The sequence below is a fragment of the Hemiscyllium ocellatum genome, chromosome 22 (assembly GCF_020745735.1).
Source record: "Hemiscyllium ocellatum isolate sHemOce1 chromosome 22, sHemOce1.pat.X.cur, whole genome shotgun sequence".
NCBI lineage: Eukaryota > Metazoa > Chordata > Chondrichthyes > Orectolobiformes > Hemiscylliidae > Hemiscyllium > Hemiscyllium ocellatum.
Genome location: NC_083422.1, coordinates 4,257,251 through 4,274,100, shown reverse-complemented (window position 1 = coordinate 4,274,100; position 16,850 = coordinate 4,257,251). Strand labels below are relative to the sequence as shown.

At 41.5% G+C, this 16,850-nt stretch overlaps 1 protein-coding gene across 2 annotated transcripts in view; it reads left to right on the top strand.

Annotated features, from left to right (window-relative positions):
* Positions 1 to 7,075, top strand: part of sirt1 (sirtuin 1) — a 33,412-nt gene extending 26,337 nt beyond the window's left edge. For both annotated transcript variants that reach the window (XM_060841849.1, XM_060841848.1), the window contains exons 8-9: positions 1,037 to 1,627; positions 4,382 to 7,075. In XM_060841849.1, the coding sequence (XP_060697832.1) occupies positions 1,037 to 1,627; positions 4,382 to 4,707 (917 nt within the window). In that variant the 3' untranslated portion in view covers positions 4,708 to 7,075. The remainder of the gene's footprint in view (positions 1 to 1,036; positions 1,628 to 4,381) is intronic.
* The last annotated feature ends 9,775 nt before the right edge of the window (positions 7,076 to 16,850 follow it).

Below are 16,850 nucleotides of genomic sequence, written 5' to 3'. Positions count from 1 at the left end.
GTTTCCCTCTGTTCTTGATGGTGGTTGGCATGTGCAGTTGACGAAATTGAGCTTTAAATGTCTTTGCTTTTCATATAGTGACTTATGTTGGCATGCACTGGTGGCCAATTTTGAAAGTGTGAGCAGTACATGTGGCACATTGTGACTATTCACAGCTGAAAGTGAAACAAATTCCAACCTAAAGTCACAGAGCCATACTGGACTTGAACATTCATTCAGTTTCACTCTACAAATGCTGCCAGACTTGCTGAGTTTCTCCGCATCTGTCGTACATTATTGAGTATATGCTGTCAGCCAGGTTTTCAGTTTGGTTTATAACTTGCTTAGACCCTGGCCCTTAGGAAATGAGATAAACTAACTCCTTCAGCTACTGTCCAGTCAATTTACTAGTATTGAGAAATGGTTTTAGTGTTTTAGGTATGCGCAATTCAGTGTCACTTTAAGGGGTTATCATAGAAAATGGGTTGCTTCAAACTGAAACCAGTTACTTTTCCTGTATTCTGCTCATGGGGTACAGGTGTCTCAGGCATCTTCAGCATTTGTAGCCGAGCCAGAAGGTGGTTGTGGTGAGCTGCCTTCTGAGCTGCTGCAGTCACCATGGTGTTGGGGCACCCACAGTGCTACTGAGAGGGTGTTCCAGGATTTTGACCCCCCCCCCCCCAGCAGTGAAGGAATGACAGCAACAATTGTTTATTGCAATTGTTTCAGTTTGTAATTTATGATCTGAAATTGACAAATGGTTAGGTATATTTCCAAATCCTACTTGTGAGTGGAAGGAGAGCTGCAGGTAGTTTTGAAAGGAAAGTCGGGTACACTGGAAAAATCTAACCGTTTTGATCAGTATTGTGGAAGGAAGAGGCAAATTGAAGTTTCAGGTATGAATCCTTCATCACACTCAGATATACACCTTGAAATGATAATTTGGCATTCTCTGTACAGGTCGGAATTTCCAGGCATTACCTCCATTGTTTCGTTGTGTACTTTTGTAGTCTTCTCTGTAGTATGATCCTAACTCCCTCTCTCAATTTTTATACAGGCTCTGTACCACACCATGTGCCTCAGATACTCATTAATAGGGAGCCCTTGAATCACCTGAACTTTGATGTGGAACTGTTGGGCGACTGTGATGTTGTCATTAACGAGCTATTTCATCGTTTGGGTGGAGAGTTTGAAGAACTTTGCAGCTATCCCATGAAGCTGACAGAAATCACTGAAAAGCCCCCACGATTGCAAAAAGAGTCAAAATGTCCCTCATTTGATCTTCCACCCACGCCTCCCATTTTAACAGAAGATTCTAGTTCATGTGAACAAGAAATAGAGTCTCACAGATTGACCGCAAGAAAAGTTTCTATCACTAAAAGTTGTGAACCTGTTGGAGAATCTACTACAAGTTGTGCAGATGAAAATCCAGAGCAATCTGAGGTAGAAAAAGATCTTCATGAGAAGGAACTGGAGAGCAAGAGTTCTGTGGAGGAAAGTTTTGGAAATTGCACTGACGAACCTGTTGAGGATAGTTGTCCAAACCCAGGGCATCATGTTCCAAGTAATATAAAGCATACTAAAGAAGCCTTCAAAAGAGAATGGAGCAATAAATATCCAAAAGAACAAATCAGCAAAAGATTGGGTGGTAAGTCTTGCCTGTAGACATTTTTTGTTTATCCTAGACTGTTGATATATTCCATGCACTGGACAATAAAGGCCAGTGACCAATGCTGTGTTCACCAGCAACCCACCAGAAATATTAGCACACCAGTGTATAAAATCAGCTTCGGGAGCTGCTGATTGCTGGTGATTACCTTGTCCATGTTTAGTATTGTATGTATTTATAAATACATGGACCTGGACATTGACTGTAGCTATTTGAGCAGCCAGGATCAGTACTGTCCTCACTTCTAACACTGGATAACAATTAGAAGTGCACATCTTTATTGTTGCCCTCCTTGCCCATCCTTAACCGAGATGATACCAGTTGTAATAGTTCCACGAGTTAAGCTTGGTAACCACAAGAAGACTTTGTGTGTGAGAGAGGGGAGTGGAAAGTGGGGACCAGTCATCATTATTTTTAATCAGTTTGTTTGGCCATGTTATGACACACGACTAGGATAGGTGGAACATGAACCCAGACCTTCCGGCTCAAAGATAGGAGCACTACCACTGCACCACAAATGTAACTGACCAAGTTGCTGGTGAAAGACCTTTGAAAGCAGCAAAGAATATAGTTCAGCCAAAAAATAACAATGGCAAAGCTTCCTGCTGCAGGGGATGAGAAAAGAGTTTGTGCTAATAAGGAGGACAGCCTGCAGCCATTGTCTAAACTGAGGCATTTAATGAATCTGAGCGTGCCCCTTTGTTGGTGGTTCACCCTAGTTATGGTGAACTGGTAACTCATGCTTGTGAAAATTCATTTGTGTGTCTGAACCAAACAACGAAACCACTATACCTCACTGATGTCATCACAAGCAGCAAGATGTGAATAATACCCAATACAGTGTGACAGAATGTAGCACTGCCTCAAGTGAGTGACCCAAGTTAACGCAGCCAAAACCATAGAATCACAGGAAAGTTATGGTGCAGGTCGAGACCATTTGGCCCTTAGTACCAAGCAACAAGCCTTCAGGACACTCACAGCTGGAGAGAACAGTGTCTGTCCCCAAAATTATACTGTACCCTACCACAACTAAATCCTCAATTCCTCCTGCCCTTGAATGGCTCCCAGCACAGCCTTGTGTTGTGCATTGGGACCATGTGGAAATCCTGACCTACCTGACTCAAGGGAAGTACACGGGAAACTCCCCCCATGTCTGGAATCCTCTGAGAAAGCACTTAAAGTTAGAAAATTCAGACAGTTCTCACTTAATTTAATAGTTACCCAGAAGAGGTTCGAAGATTCAATACCTAGTCTGATTCCCTATAACTATTAAACTCAACCTCTGACACACTGCTGACTGCAAACCGTTGTCAACCACTCCCAACCCAAAACCCTCAATCCTCCCCAGTTTGCCAGATCCTAGCCACCTAATTGCTTGCCTTTGCTTTTTCACTGTAATCTTTAAACAACTGACACCATTCAGTCCTGTAAACAAAAAGGGCTATGGCTGAATTGCTGCTCCTGTGCTAAGTAGTTTACTAGTTTACTCCAATATCCAGGACAGACTGGTCTCTGAATGTTAGCCAGCTGTATACCAGCAGATAAGTGGGTAATCGAGAAAAGATGACTATCAGACAAATTTGTTCTGGGCCATTGTCCAGCAGAAGAAACTGCTCCCAATTTTGCAGAAGTGTCAGTAGATGTTTTTGTATCTTCTGAGCAAACAGATGGATCCCTAAGTTTTCAACAAATCCAAAAGATGGCCTCTCAGGCAGGGTACCTCTCCCTCCCTATTGCAGTGTGTTGTCAATCTTGATTTTGTGCTCAGGTTTCTGCTGTTGGTCTTTGTGACCTAGCTTAGCCAGTAGGTAGGTAAGACTCTCATCTACAGTTAACTCTAAGAATGATTACACATTTGCAGGACATTGTTAGTTTGGTGACTTTTAAGTGGAAACAAAGATTGGAAATAAAGTGACAAACTTTCCAAAGGTATTCCCAGTCTCAACGATGGTTATTCCCAGTGAGACTGGAATGTATGGATCCTGCAGGTTAAAATGTCAGGTTACAGAATGTTGCTATTGGAGGGTTTGACCAACAGCAAGAGGCTGAATAGGCTGGGGCTATTTTCCCTGGAACATCAAAGGCTGAGGGGTGACTTTATAGAGATTTATAAAATCATGAGGGGCATGGTTAGGGTGAATAGCCACGGTTAGGGTGAATAGCCACGGTCTTTTTCCCAGAGGGGAAAGATTTAAAAGGGACCTAAGGGGCAATTTGTTCATGCAGAGGGTGGTACATGTATGGAATGAGCTGCCAGAGGAAGTGGTAGAGGTTGGTACAATTGCAACATTTAAAAGCATCTGAATGGCAATATGATTAGGAAGGGTTATGAGGGATGTGGGCCAAATGCTGGCAAATGGGACTAGATTAGTGTAAGATATCTGGCCGGCATGGATGAGATGGATTGAAGGGTCGGTTTCCATGCTGTAACTCTACAATTCGATGAAACAGGCAGATTTCTTCTGTCTCTGGAATGTGTTTTTGCACATCCAAATCTTACAGTTTGGTGCAATGTACTATAAATAAAGTAACAAAGAACTTTGTGCCTTGTTGTCTAAGAGTTTATGTTACCTCCCAATAATCGAATCCCAGTATCTTTGTGGAACTCCTCAGGGCTAAGCTTTGCACATTGTATGTTGCAAATTGAGCTGCCGAGGAAGGGATATATCTGACTATTGCGTATTTGTAACTTAGCACAGTGACCTTACAACATTTTCATTTCTCAATTTTCAGATTCCCAGTATCTATTCTTGGCACCCAGTCGGTACATCTTCCACGGTGCTGAAGTCTACTCAGATTCTGAGGGAGATGACGGCTCATCTTCTGCCAACAGTATTAGCAACAATGAATCCTGCAGCAGCCAAAGTGTTGGTGATGGGGAGGAGGAGAGTGAGATTGAAGAATTTCCTCATGGAATAGAGGAGGAAGGAGTTGGTGCTCATTATGGAGCTTTGGGGATGTACTTTGAGACTGGGCATCTCGCAGGTGGCAATGTGTTGAGTGAGTCTGTTGAAAACCCCATGCAAAGTGAATGTGAAGATGGTAATCTGTTGGAATAAAAGACATAATTGCATGATATTGTTTTGTTAAGCTATATACCAGCATTAAGCCACTTTTAGGAAACTTCTTACAGTCAGTGTGCTTTCCTGGATGTACAGTGGCTGTATTGATCATGCAGAACTTCAGTCTGAAACTTCTTGTTCAGTCTATTACACACTGAAACACTAGGCCACCTTTACTAACTCCTTTTCACTGAACATGGTACATTTACCAAATACAAATTTTGCATTTTTGGACAATTGTTTAACATGAGTTCATTTGCATTGCCTTTATGTTCAGCATTTATTTTTACTGGGGTGGATTCTCTTCCCTGCCAAAATGTTTCACTTTGTTTTAGTTTTTTTTTGTTTTGACTTAAATGCTTTGAGTTGTACAGCTATTTAATAGAGTTCCTCAGAAGTTAAAATGAATCTTCTGTATATATTTTTGTGGATGCTTGTTCAAAAGCCATTTACTTGCTGAAAAGGATACAAAGGGAGCAAAGAGAATAATAAGACCAAAGAACAGTGGGTGATCTCTACTACAGCTGCGACAGAGGTTGAAGAAGTTGTGTTGCAGAAATTATTTTTGGGTGGTGGGCAGTTTGTTGAAGCATATTGCAGATTTTATTTCCAGTTTGTATCTTCTCTCATGAAGATTATAATGTTTTCTATGAGATGAGCTGGCAGCTAATTTATATACCAAGTTACTTGTTGTTTTCATTGAGCTTAAGCTGTATATTAGAAACCGGGTAAGTACCTTTGAGGCGTACTTGAGTGGATTCAAGATAACTTTTACAAGATGTAGCACTTGTAGTTACATGCTGCCTTATAGAGATTAGTAAAGTTTGCTCCTGTACCGGTTCTGCTCAGGCTTGGTTTCAGGTTTGGTATGTAGCAGGTTCATGTTGTTCCTTGCATTTTCTTCCTGTGGAAATGAGATGTAAAGTGTGTAATTTTTTAAAAAACTGAAATATTTGAACACCATTGCAGAATTGAAGAAGGAACACAATACTGAGCTCTAATTCCTGCTGATGTGCCAATGTTCTACTTGTTGTGTTGGAAATTACTTTCTTCAAATATTTTGACTGTTAATTACATGAAATAAGCTTCGCATTTAATAAAACTTTATTGTCTGCCAAGTAAAAATTATGCAATTTATTAACAGCTTTACTCCAGAGACCCTTTATAAAGTGTTGGTCCAGCAATAATGAGACTTAAATTCTGTAGTCTGCAGAACAAATAGTGTAACTAGTCTTCTGATGTCTTGAAGAAATCTTTGGATGTTAAAGTGGGCACAGCATATTTTGCTTAGAACATATAAGCTAAGGACATCTGAAATCTGTAAAGGGTCTTATTATGCGTATGTACTTGTTTGGTGAGACAACTAAAGAATTGATTAGTTTTGCATGCTACAAGAGTTAAACATGAGCAGTTCAACATGTCAACCCAAATTTCTCTCTCCTCACCCCCATCCTTACCTAGGACACTGCCATTTCACCACATTTGCAATTATTTTTCTCAATTTTTAATATTCCATAAAGCCTCACTTTTATTCCGTACCTTCCTTTCTACAGATAGTGTTCACTATTGCTCACGTGCAGAACTCTTCTTAGTTTTCACGGGTCAAGGGACAGATGGTGATTAAAAAGAGAAGTATGATTATAATCTTCAAGCAATGTCAAAAACAGTTTGGTGAAATGTGACCACATTGTTTTCAGTGATGCTGACCTTGGCTTTGACAGTAATTCCAGCACTCTGTAACCACGGGATTAAAACTTCCATTCTTTTTGTTCTGCAGCTGAGAAACAATATAGGCCAGATTGCCCATATCCAATCTGATTTACCCTGGGATAGCGAAATGGGAGTCAAATTCATTCCCGGGACATACTTTAAAAATTCTTATGTTCATTCCCTGCTCTGACAGCACCATAAGTATCTTACCAATATCATTGAAGAAATTTTGTGACATGATCTAATTTATGATCAACAAATTTTAAGATATTGAATGTAGGCCATATTTGCTCTGTTACTTTGCAGGATGGTGTTCAAATTATTTCTCTGTCCTTTTGTACATACTGAATAATTAATGTATTCAAACTACTTTTATAAGGAGCAGTTATTAAAGGTAACATGTTTTCAGATACAAAAACAATTTCATACTTAAAAGTTTTGGGTCTTGAATTTTTTTATGCATTTAACATCTTCCAATTTGAATTTACAAGCTTTTACAAGAGAAATGCTTTTTGAAATTGACAACTGGACTGTTGGAATACTGTGACTAATGGAAATGTTCTGTCAGTTTAAGCTGAATTTAAAATTTTAAAAGCTTGTTCCTCTTCCATATACCACAGTCTCTGTTCTCTGTGCTTCTCTTTTAAAGATGTATTTGGATGGATAATATATTGCAATAAATCTCCTTCATAAATTATTTGGTTTCAGTTTCATTAATTAAACTACCTTTTCAAAGACTGTCTTGGTGTATTGTAAGATCATTAATGGATTCTGAATTGCAATCTTAATTTGTCAATTTTTCACTTCATAGAGGAATCTCTTTTTTTACTGCTAGGACATGAAAGTGTGTAATTTTGGTAAGTCTGCGAGCTGTTTGCTCTCCATTGTTTTAATTAAAATGACTGTAAAGATACAGCAAAAATAGAATAAGTTAGATTCCCTACAGTGTGGAAACAGGCCCTTCGGCCCAACAGGTCCACACTGACCCGCCAAAGAGTAACCCACCCAGACCCATTTCCCTCTAGACTAATGCGCTTATTTTAGCATGGCCAATTCACCTGACCTGCATATCTTTGGACTGTGGGAGGAAACCGGAGCACCCGGAGGAAACCCACGCAGACACGGGGAGAATGTGCAAACTCCACACAGTCAGTCGCCTGAGTCGGGAATTGAACCCAAGTCTCTGGCGCTGGGAGGCAGCAGTGCTAACCACTGTGCCACCGTGCCACTGTAAATGTGTGGAATATACTTGGTAAAATTTTTCCAAATCATTATTTCCTTTTCTTTCCCAAGTGTTTTAGAAATGTAATCTATAGGAGTTAGGGTTATGTATGGGAGTATGTAAGAAAACCCATTAGACTAAAATGGTGTTTTTATTCCCTTTCTTATATTTTGTTTGGAAATGGGATGTGCAGCACCGTTCCATAATTAAACAAGAAACTGAGAAAATCCTGAAGCATGTCTCACCTGACAGCATTTCTGCCTATTTTTCCATGACAATTTGTTTAGTGCCGGTAACCTCTGCAGTTTTCAAGACTTGGATGTGTTCTGTTGTAAGCGTGGTGGAGGGGGGAGACTTGTCCCAGAAAGAGAAACGGCCAAAAGCACAGCGAGGTTGACCTGCTAGGGAAGTGACAACAAAACTATCAATTATGTTGACTTTATGGAGTCTGTTAAGATGCTAAGAGGCTTAATGGGGTAGATGCTGAGACCCCTGGTAGGGAAGTCTGAGATCTGGTATGGGGAGGGGGATATTGTTTGAAATTGAGATCTCCCATTTAAGATGGAGATTAGAAATTCTTTATCCCAATCTTTTAAATTCTCTTCCCCACAAGCATTGGAGGCTGTCCTTGATTTTATTCGCAGCTCAGTGAGATAGATATTTGATGTATAAGATAGACTAGGGTCATGAGAAGCAGACAGAAAAGAAGGGTTCAGGCCATAATCTGATCAGAGTCATAGAGATGTACAGCATGGAAACAGACCCTTCAGTCCAACCCGTCCATGCCGACCAGATATCCCAACCTAACCTAGTCCCACCTGCCAGCACCTGGCCCGTATCCCTCCAAACCCTTCCTATTCATATACCTATCCAAATGCTTCTTAAATGTTGCAATTGTACCAGCCTCCACCACATCCTCTGGAGCTCATTCCATACACGTACCACCCTCTGCGTGAAAAGGTTGCCCCTTAGGTCTCTTTTATATCTTTCTCCTCTCACCCTAAACCTATGCCCTCTAGTTCTGGACTCCTGACCCCAGGAAAATACTTTGTCTATTTATCCTATCCATGCCCCTCATAATTTTGTAAATCTCTATAAGGTCACCCCTCAGCCTCCGATGCTCCAGGGAAAACAGCCCCAGCCTGTTCAGCCTCTCCCTGTAGCTCAAATCCTCCAACACTGGCAACATCCTTGTAAATCCTTTCTGAACCTTTTCAGGTTTCACAACATCTTTCCGATACGAAGGAGACCAGAATCGCACACAATATTCCAACAGTGGCCTAACCAATGTCCTGTACAGCTGCAACATGACCTCCCAACCCCTGTACTCAATACTCTGACCAATAAAGGAAAGCATACTAATTGCCTTCTTCACTATCTTCTTCACATTTATCTGAATTAAACTCCATCTGCCATTTCTCAGCCCATTGGCCCATCTGGTCCAGATCCTGTTGTAATCTGAGGTAACCCTCTTCGCTGCCACTACACCTCCAATTTTGGTGTCATCTGCAAACTTACTAACTGTACCTCTTTTGCTCGCATCCAAATCATTTGTGTAAATGACAAAAAGTAGAGGGCCTAGCACTGATCCTTGTGGTACTCCACTGGTCACAGGCCTCCAGTCTGAAAAACAACCCTCCACCACTACCCTCTGTCTTCTACCTTTGAGTCAGTTCTGTGCAAATGGCTAGTTCTCTCTGTATTCCATGACATCTAACCTTGCTAATCAGTCTCCCATGGGGAATCTTGTTGAACGCCTTACTGAAGTCCATATGGATCACATCTCCTGCTCTGCCCTTATCAATCTGTTTTGTTACTTCTTCAAAAAACTCAATCAAGTTTGTGAAACATGATTTTCCATGACAGAGCTGTAATCTTATTGAATGGAAGAGAAGGCTGCACTTGTTTTATGATCGTATTACATAGTGAGATTGAGAAACTGCAATAGCAAGCTGTTTCAATCAATGCCCTCCAGAACAAAACAGAGGAAGACGAAGCAATGATCTAATTCGACGTAACAGCACTGCTCACCTCCGTCAACATCGACCTAGCAAAGTAAAATACTCACCACGCTTCTGGAAGAGACCATCACACACACATCAACCACCATCAATCACATTACCAATGAAAACATCATGAAGCTAGTGGACCTGTGCCTCACCACCCACTTCACTTTCAACAACACCGTCTACAAACAAACCAACGGCACACCCATGGGATCTCCGCTATCAGGATTCATAGCAGAAGCGGTAATGCATAGGCTAGAACAAACAGCCCTACCAATCATCACACCAAAAATCTGGGTCCGCTACGTAGATGACACCTTTGTCATCACAAAACGAAACAAGATAGAAGAGACATTTAACATCATCAACAACACCCTCACAGACATAAAGTTCACCAAGGAGGAAGAAACTGACAACAAACTCTCATTCCTGGACGTCACAGTAGAAAGAAAGGACAAGGGAGAACTACAAACCTGCGTATACAGAAACGGACAAACACTGACCAAATACTTAACTGCACCAGCAACCATCCCAACACACACAAACGAAGCTGTATCAGAACACTATTCCAACGAGCCACCACACACTGTAGCACAGACGAACTTCGAAAAACAGAGGAGAACCATCTATATAACGTATTCAAGAAGAACAGATACTCAAAAAATACAGTGCGCAGATTCCTCAACAACAAACGACGACAAGCAGACCAAACACAGCCAGAAACCCTAACCACCTTACCATACATTAAAGAAGTCTCAGAAATGACAGCCAGACTACTAAGACCCCTCGGAATCCTAGTAGCACACAAACCCACCTCTCAAACAAAAACTATCAAACTTAAAAGACCCAGTACAACCCATAGACAAAACCAACGTCATCTACAAAATTCCATGCAAGGACTGCCACAAACACTACATAGGACAAACAGGAAGAAAGATAGCCACCAGGATACACGAACACCAGCTAGCCACAAAAAGACACGACTCCCTCTTCCCTCATAGCCCTAAACAGATGAAAAAAAACACCAATTCGACTGGGACAACACATCTATCCTGGGACAGGCTAAGCAAAGACATGCCAGAGAATTCCTAGAGGCCTGGCACTCCAACCACAACACCATAAACAAACACATAGATCTCAATGCCATCTATCAACCCCTCAGAAAACTAACAGGAAATTACATCACCACAAACCCCAGCAACCCCATCCAGGAGAAAGATATAAATGGAAAGCAGGAGACAACAGCTTCGCTTCACTTGGAGGTCGCCACTGATGATGTTACCTAGCCAGGTAATGAAACGTCTGGATATCAAACCTACAGCTCAGCGAGCAAACCTACACCCTAAACCTCAGCCTGAGCTACAAACCTTGCGAAAACTGCTTTCATTTTGTCATTTTGAATCTCAGCCAGAGTGTTTTATCATTAACTCTGTGGGAGCTTGCAGTATGTTCCTGCATTATGATGCTGACTACATTCCAAAAGAAACAAAATTTCTACTTGGCATCATGTGGTTATGGAAGGCACTATGTAAATTCCGGTCTACTGGTTTTCACCCAATCTCAGTAAGCGACAGCTGTATACTAAAAAATCAGACAAAAGGCACTGGGTTAATACAGTGCAACCTTCCTTACGATTAAAAACAACTGACACAATTTCTGATGCTCCTCTGAGCTGCACCTGTCTTCTGTGCAGCCACAAGACCTGTCCTCAGCAGTAAGCTGGCCTTTAGGGAACAGCTGCATTTCTAACCTGAGAGTGGGAAAGTCACTTGGGCAACAGCTGGAGTTAGTTGAGTCTCAGCCACTGATCTGAGGAATGTCTTGTGGCTGTGTTCCGAGAGGACTGCATCCCACTAGAGAGAGACTCTCAGTTCCTTGGGGCTGTCCAGTTCAAATGGTTCACGCAAATCAGGGACAGGCATTTTTGCTTAGACTTCAGGATTCAGGCAATCCTTACTCAGAACAAGGCTGTAATAAGGTTTAGAGCTGAAAATGTGTTGCTGGAAAAGCGCAGCAGGTCAGGCAGCATCCTGAAGAAGGGCTTATGCCCAAAACGTCGAATCTCCTGTTCCTTGGATGCTGCCTGACCTGCTACACTTTTCCAGCAACACATTTTCAGCTCTGATCTCCAGCATCTGGAGACCTCACTTTCTGCTGTAATAAGGTTTAATACGCAACGGTGCTGATTAAAAACTAGTGAAACTCTGAGTCTTTTGTAATATATCTGAAGTTGAGGATTATCAGATCAGCCCTGACCTCTTGAATGGTGGAGCAGACTCAGTGGGCTGAATAGCCTCGTTCTGCTCCTACATTTGATGGTTTGCAAATTGATTGTCTGCATTCCCCCAGTTTTGTGGCAGAATTCCAAAGTGATCAGGAAAGTGGAAGATGCAAGTAACCTCCAAGAAATGTTGGACTGCCAATCAGAGGGAATCAGAATGAAAAGTTCCAAATACTTGAACAAAATCATTTAATAATATGGTGTGCTGTTAAGTGATAGTAATTATAGACTGGACATTTCTTGGTTTCCAGTGTAAAAAGCTCAAACAAATGAGGTGAAATATAAAATACTGCAACCCTATGTTACATGAGAATATTTGTAAGGATGAAGTCTGAGCAAACAAGACGAGGCACAATGAGCAAAGTGCACAATATTTATTCACAAGAAGCTAGTTTAAAAAAAACTGTTACTGGGTAAGTCTTCGACAAGTTTCCATTCAAACAGGATTACATGGCTCATCTACCATCTCCACAGCATATGGGCTCAATCTCTAAAAAGACTCCTACCCACGAACGGGTACACATTTTGCAAGAGTGTGATATTCTACATTTGTGTCAGCCAAATTTCATGAGTGAGCACGTGTTGTTCTACTCACCTCTGTGACATTATCAAAGAGCATTCTCCTTTGGAAGACAAGGATTATTGCTGGGATTTAAAAATATTACAATGTGCTATGTAAGGGATGTGGCCAGTATCATTGGGTTGTAACTTGAGTTGTTTGACTGAGCATTACAGCATCATCAGATACAGTGTTTGGGAATCCTTGGGGGAAGCCAACATGGCTGAACACTGACATCTATGATGCTGGGGACTATAGGACGATACAGGGACTGGCACTTTTGGTGAAGATGTCAGCAAATGCTCTAGCCTTATCTGTGGTTCTGAATTGCTGGTCTCCACCATCATTGAGCACAGGGATGTTTTTGGGGCTGCCTCATGTGGTTAATTGTTTAATTGTTCAGTATCATTCATAATTGGATGCAACAGACTAATTAGCTTTGATCTAATGTATTGTTTATGCACGCACCTCCAAGATGGCGGCAGAGTAGGACACTTCAGCTGGAGCTCATTGATTTCATCTTCCTCTTCTCTTTGTTTTTCCCTCTTCTTTTTGGTTACTCCCAGCCTCAACATGGATATGGACTCTCAGCCTCAGCACACAGCCAGTGTGGCAGTCTCTTGGCCCAGTGAGGGCTTCCAAGGTGAAGCCCAATGTGGTCAGGAGTCGAGGCCCAGTGCTGACTGGAGACTTAGGAACCAGCGAGGACTGGGTTGGAAGGACTGTTGTTCTGAACATTTTATTTCTTTATTTTCGAATTTATTCATACAATCTGTATTGCTGGACTTTTTACTGCATTATTTTTCCAATTTTTTTTTCCTAAGAACTTGTACCTAAGATGGTGCCATAAGTGGCAACTTGTAAGCTTTTCACTGTATTCGTTTTAGTATATGTGACAATAAAGCTAATTCAATTTCTTAGCTTCAGCTATCAAACATTGTTCTGTTGTATGGCATGTTTGAAGTCTGTCCCATTTATCACAATGTGAGGTATTCCCAATGTGATGAGGAGGAACTTAAATGGGGAGAGGAGAAGCATCTAGCTGTCGCTATCCATCTAAGTAACAACAAGGGATTGTGGGATGAAGAGGTTCGGCTGCAGGATTCCAAACAGCTCAAGGCTAAATCAGAAACTGGAACCACAGACGTAGTAATGTTAGGATTACTACCTAGACCATGTGCAAGTTGGTGTCAGGTAAGGGAGGTTGATGATGTAAATGTGTGGATTGGTGTTGGCGGGGGGGGGGGTGGAGGAGAAGGGTTCTGATTCATGGAGCACTGGCACCAGTCCTGGGAAAAGACTGCGCTGTTCCTGTGGGTTGGGCTTCACTTGAACAGTGTTGGGACCAGCGAATTGAATAACTAGTGAGGGTTCACAATTGAGCAGTAGTGGGGGAGGAGGTTTCCATTGAAGGAAGTCTAAAAACTCAAAAAGAAGTGAGAGACCAGAGGTGCAAGGTAGTGAAGAGGCGAACATGAATCAAAGTGTGACAGGAAAGAACAGAAAATGTCAGCAGAAGCATGCAGTAGGAATTAGAACCAAAATGAGTAATAATGTTAAAACTCGTGCCTCCAGCTGAGTGCCCATAGCATCTATAACAAGATCGATGACTTGCATTCCAAAGATATTAAACAATCAAGGGCAAAAAGTAGTGACAAAATCAATATAATAATTATCCTTAGAGAGAATATACTAGGCAAACAGATGGGGAAGACCTAGAATCCTCTGCAACCTCAATGAGTGAAATGCAATAGCGTCAGAGGTTGTGGATGCAATATACTAATCTTCCAAGAATCCCTGGATTGAGGAAAAGTCCCACAAGATAGGCAGTTTTCCAATGTAAACATCCTTATTCAAAAAGGGAAGAAGACAATAAGACATTTTATTGGAAAATGTTAGAGTCTATTATGAAGTATGTAATAGTAGGACGTATATAAATACATGATGAGATCAAGCAGAATCAGCATGGCTTCATAAAAGGGAAATCAAGCCTGACCGATCTGTTAGAATTCTTTGAGGAAGTAATAAGCAGGATAGATAAAGAGTAAGTGGGGATATGATATACGTGCATTTTCAGAAGGCATTTGATGAAGTACCATATGTTAATCTAATTTAAATAAGAATCCATGGTACTGGAGGTAGTATATTTACATGGATAGAGGATTGGCTAACTGATGTAAGTTGGGATGAGGGCATTTTCAGGATGGCAACCTGTAATGGAGTACCACAGGGATTACATAATACACTACAGCACAGTACAGGCCCTTCGGCCCTTGATGGTGCATTGACCTGTGGGACTAATCTGAAGCCCATATGTTTATCCAATGACCATTTAAATGCCCTTAAATTGGTGAGTCTATTACTGTTGCAGGCAGGGTGTTCCATGCCCCTATTACTCTGAGTAAAGAAACTACCTCTGACATCTGTCCTATATCTATCACCCCCTCAATTTAAAACTATGTCCCTCATGCTAGCCTCATGCTCACCATTTGAAGAAAATGTCTCTCACTATCTGCCCTATCTAACCCTCTGATTATCTTATGTCTCAATTAAGACACCTCTCAAGAATATAAGAACTAGGAGCAGGAGTAGGCTGTCTAGCTCTTCGAGCCTGCTCCACCACTCAATAAGACCATGGCTGATCTTTTTATGGATTCAGCTCCTCCACTTACCTGCATTTTCACCTTATCCCTTAATTCCTTTATTTTTCAAAAAAGTATCTACCTTAGCTTTAAAAGCGATTACTGAAGTAATGTCAACTGCTTCACTGGGCAAGGAATTCCACAGATTAACAGCCCTCTGGGTGAAGAAGTTCCTCCTCAGTTCAGTTCTAAACCTACTCCCTCTAATCTTGAGGCCATGCCCTCTTGTCCTAGTCTCACCCACCAGTGGAAATCTCCTCTCTATCTCTATTTATCGATTCCCTTCATAATTTTGTATGTTTCTATAAGATCACCCCCCCCCCATTCTTCTGAATTCCAATGAATATAATTTCAATCTACTCAGTCTCTCCTCATACGCCAACCCCCTCAACTTCAGAATCAACCCAGTGAACCTCCTCTGCACCCTCTCCAGTACCAGTACATCCTTTCTCAAGTAAGGAGACTTGGGGTGTGGTCTCACCAGCACCTTGTATAGCTGTAACATAACCTCTCTGCTTTTAAATTCAACCCCTTTAGCAATGAAGGACAAAATTCCATTTGCCTTCCTAATTACTTGTCCCTGCAGACCAACCCTCTGTGATTCATGCACAAGGACACCCAGGTCCCTCTGCAAATCAGCTTGATGCAACTTTTTACCATTCAAGTAATAATCTATTTTGCTGTTACTCCTACAAAATGTATGACTTCACATTTATTAACATTGTATTCCATTTGCCAGACCTTTGCCCACTCACTCAATTTGTCTATGTTCCTCTGCAATGTTTCACACTCCTCTGCACACTTTGCTCTGCCACTCGTCTTGGTGTTAATCGGCAAATTTTGACACCATCCAGGTGGTTCCCAACTCCAAATCATCCATATAAATTGTAAATAACTGTGGTCCCAACACTGTTCCCTGAGGCACACCACTAGTCACTGATTGCCAGTCAGAATAGCACTAATTTATTCCCACTCTTTGCTTCCTGTTAGTCAACCAATCCTCTATCCATACTAATTACGCTACCTCTAACACCGTGCATCCTTATCTTATGCAGCAGCCTCATGTGCGGCTTCTTGTCAAAGGCTTTTTGGAAATCTAGATACACCACATCCACTGGGTCCCCATTGCCTACCTTGCTTGAAATGTCTTCATAAAATTCCAAAAGATTTGTGAAGTATGACCTGCACTTCATGAAACCATGGGACAATTTCTTTCGATATGCCCTGCTATTTCTTCCTGGATAATAGACTCCAGCATCTTCCCCACTACAGAGGTTAAGCTCACTGGTCTACAATTCCCCATCTTTTGTCTACTTCCCTGTTTAAACAGTGGCATTACAACCTTCTCTCTAATGAAAACAGCCTCAATTTTCTCAGCCTTTCCTCATAAGATCTTCCCTCCATACTAAGTAATATCTGAGTAAATCTCCTCTGCATCCTTTCCAAAGGTTCTACCTCCTTCCTATAATGTGGTGACTGAATGCAATACTCCAACTGCGGCCACACCAGAGTTTTGTACAGCTGCAACATGGCCACGTGGCTCCAAAACTCAATCCCTCTACCAATAAAAGCTAACACACCGTATGCCTTCATAACAACCCTATCAACCTGGGTGGCAACTTTGAGGGATCTACGTACATGACACCGAGATCTCTCTGCTCATCTTCACTACCAAAAATCTTACCTTTTTTTTAAAGATATTTTTATTAGAAATTTAATA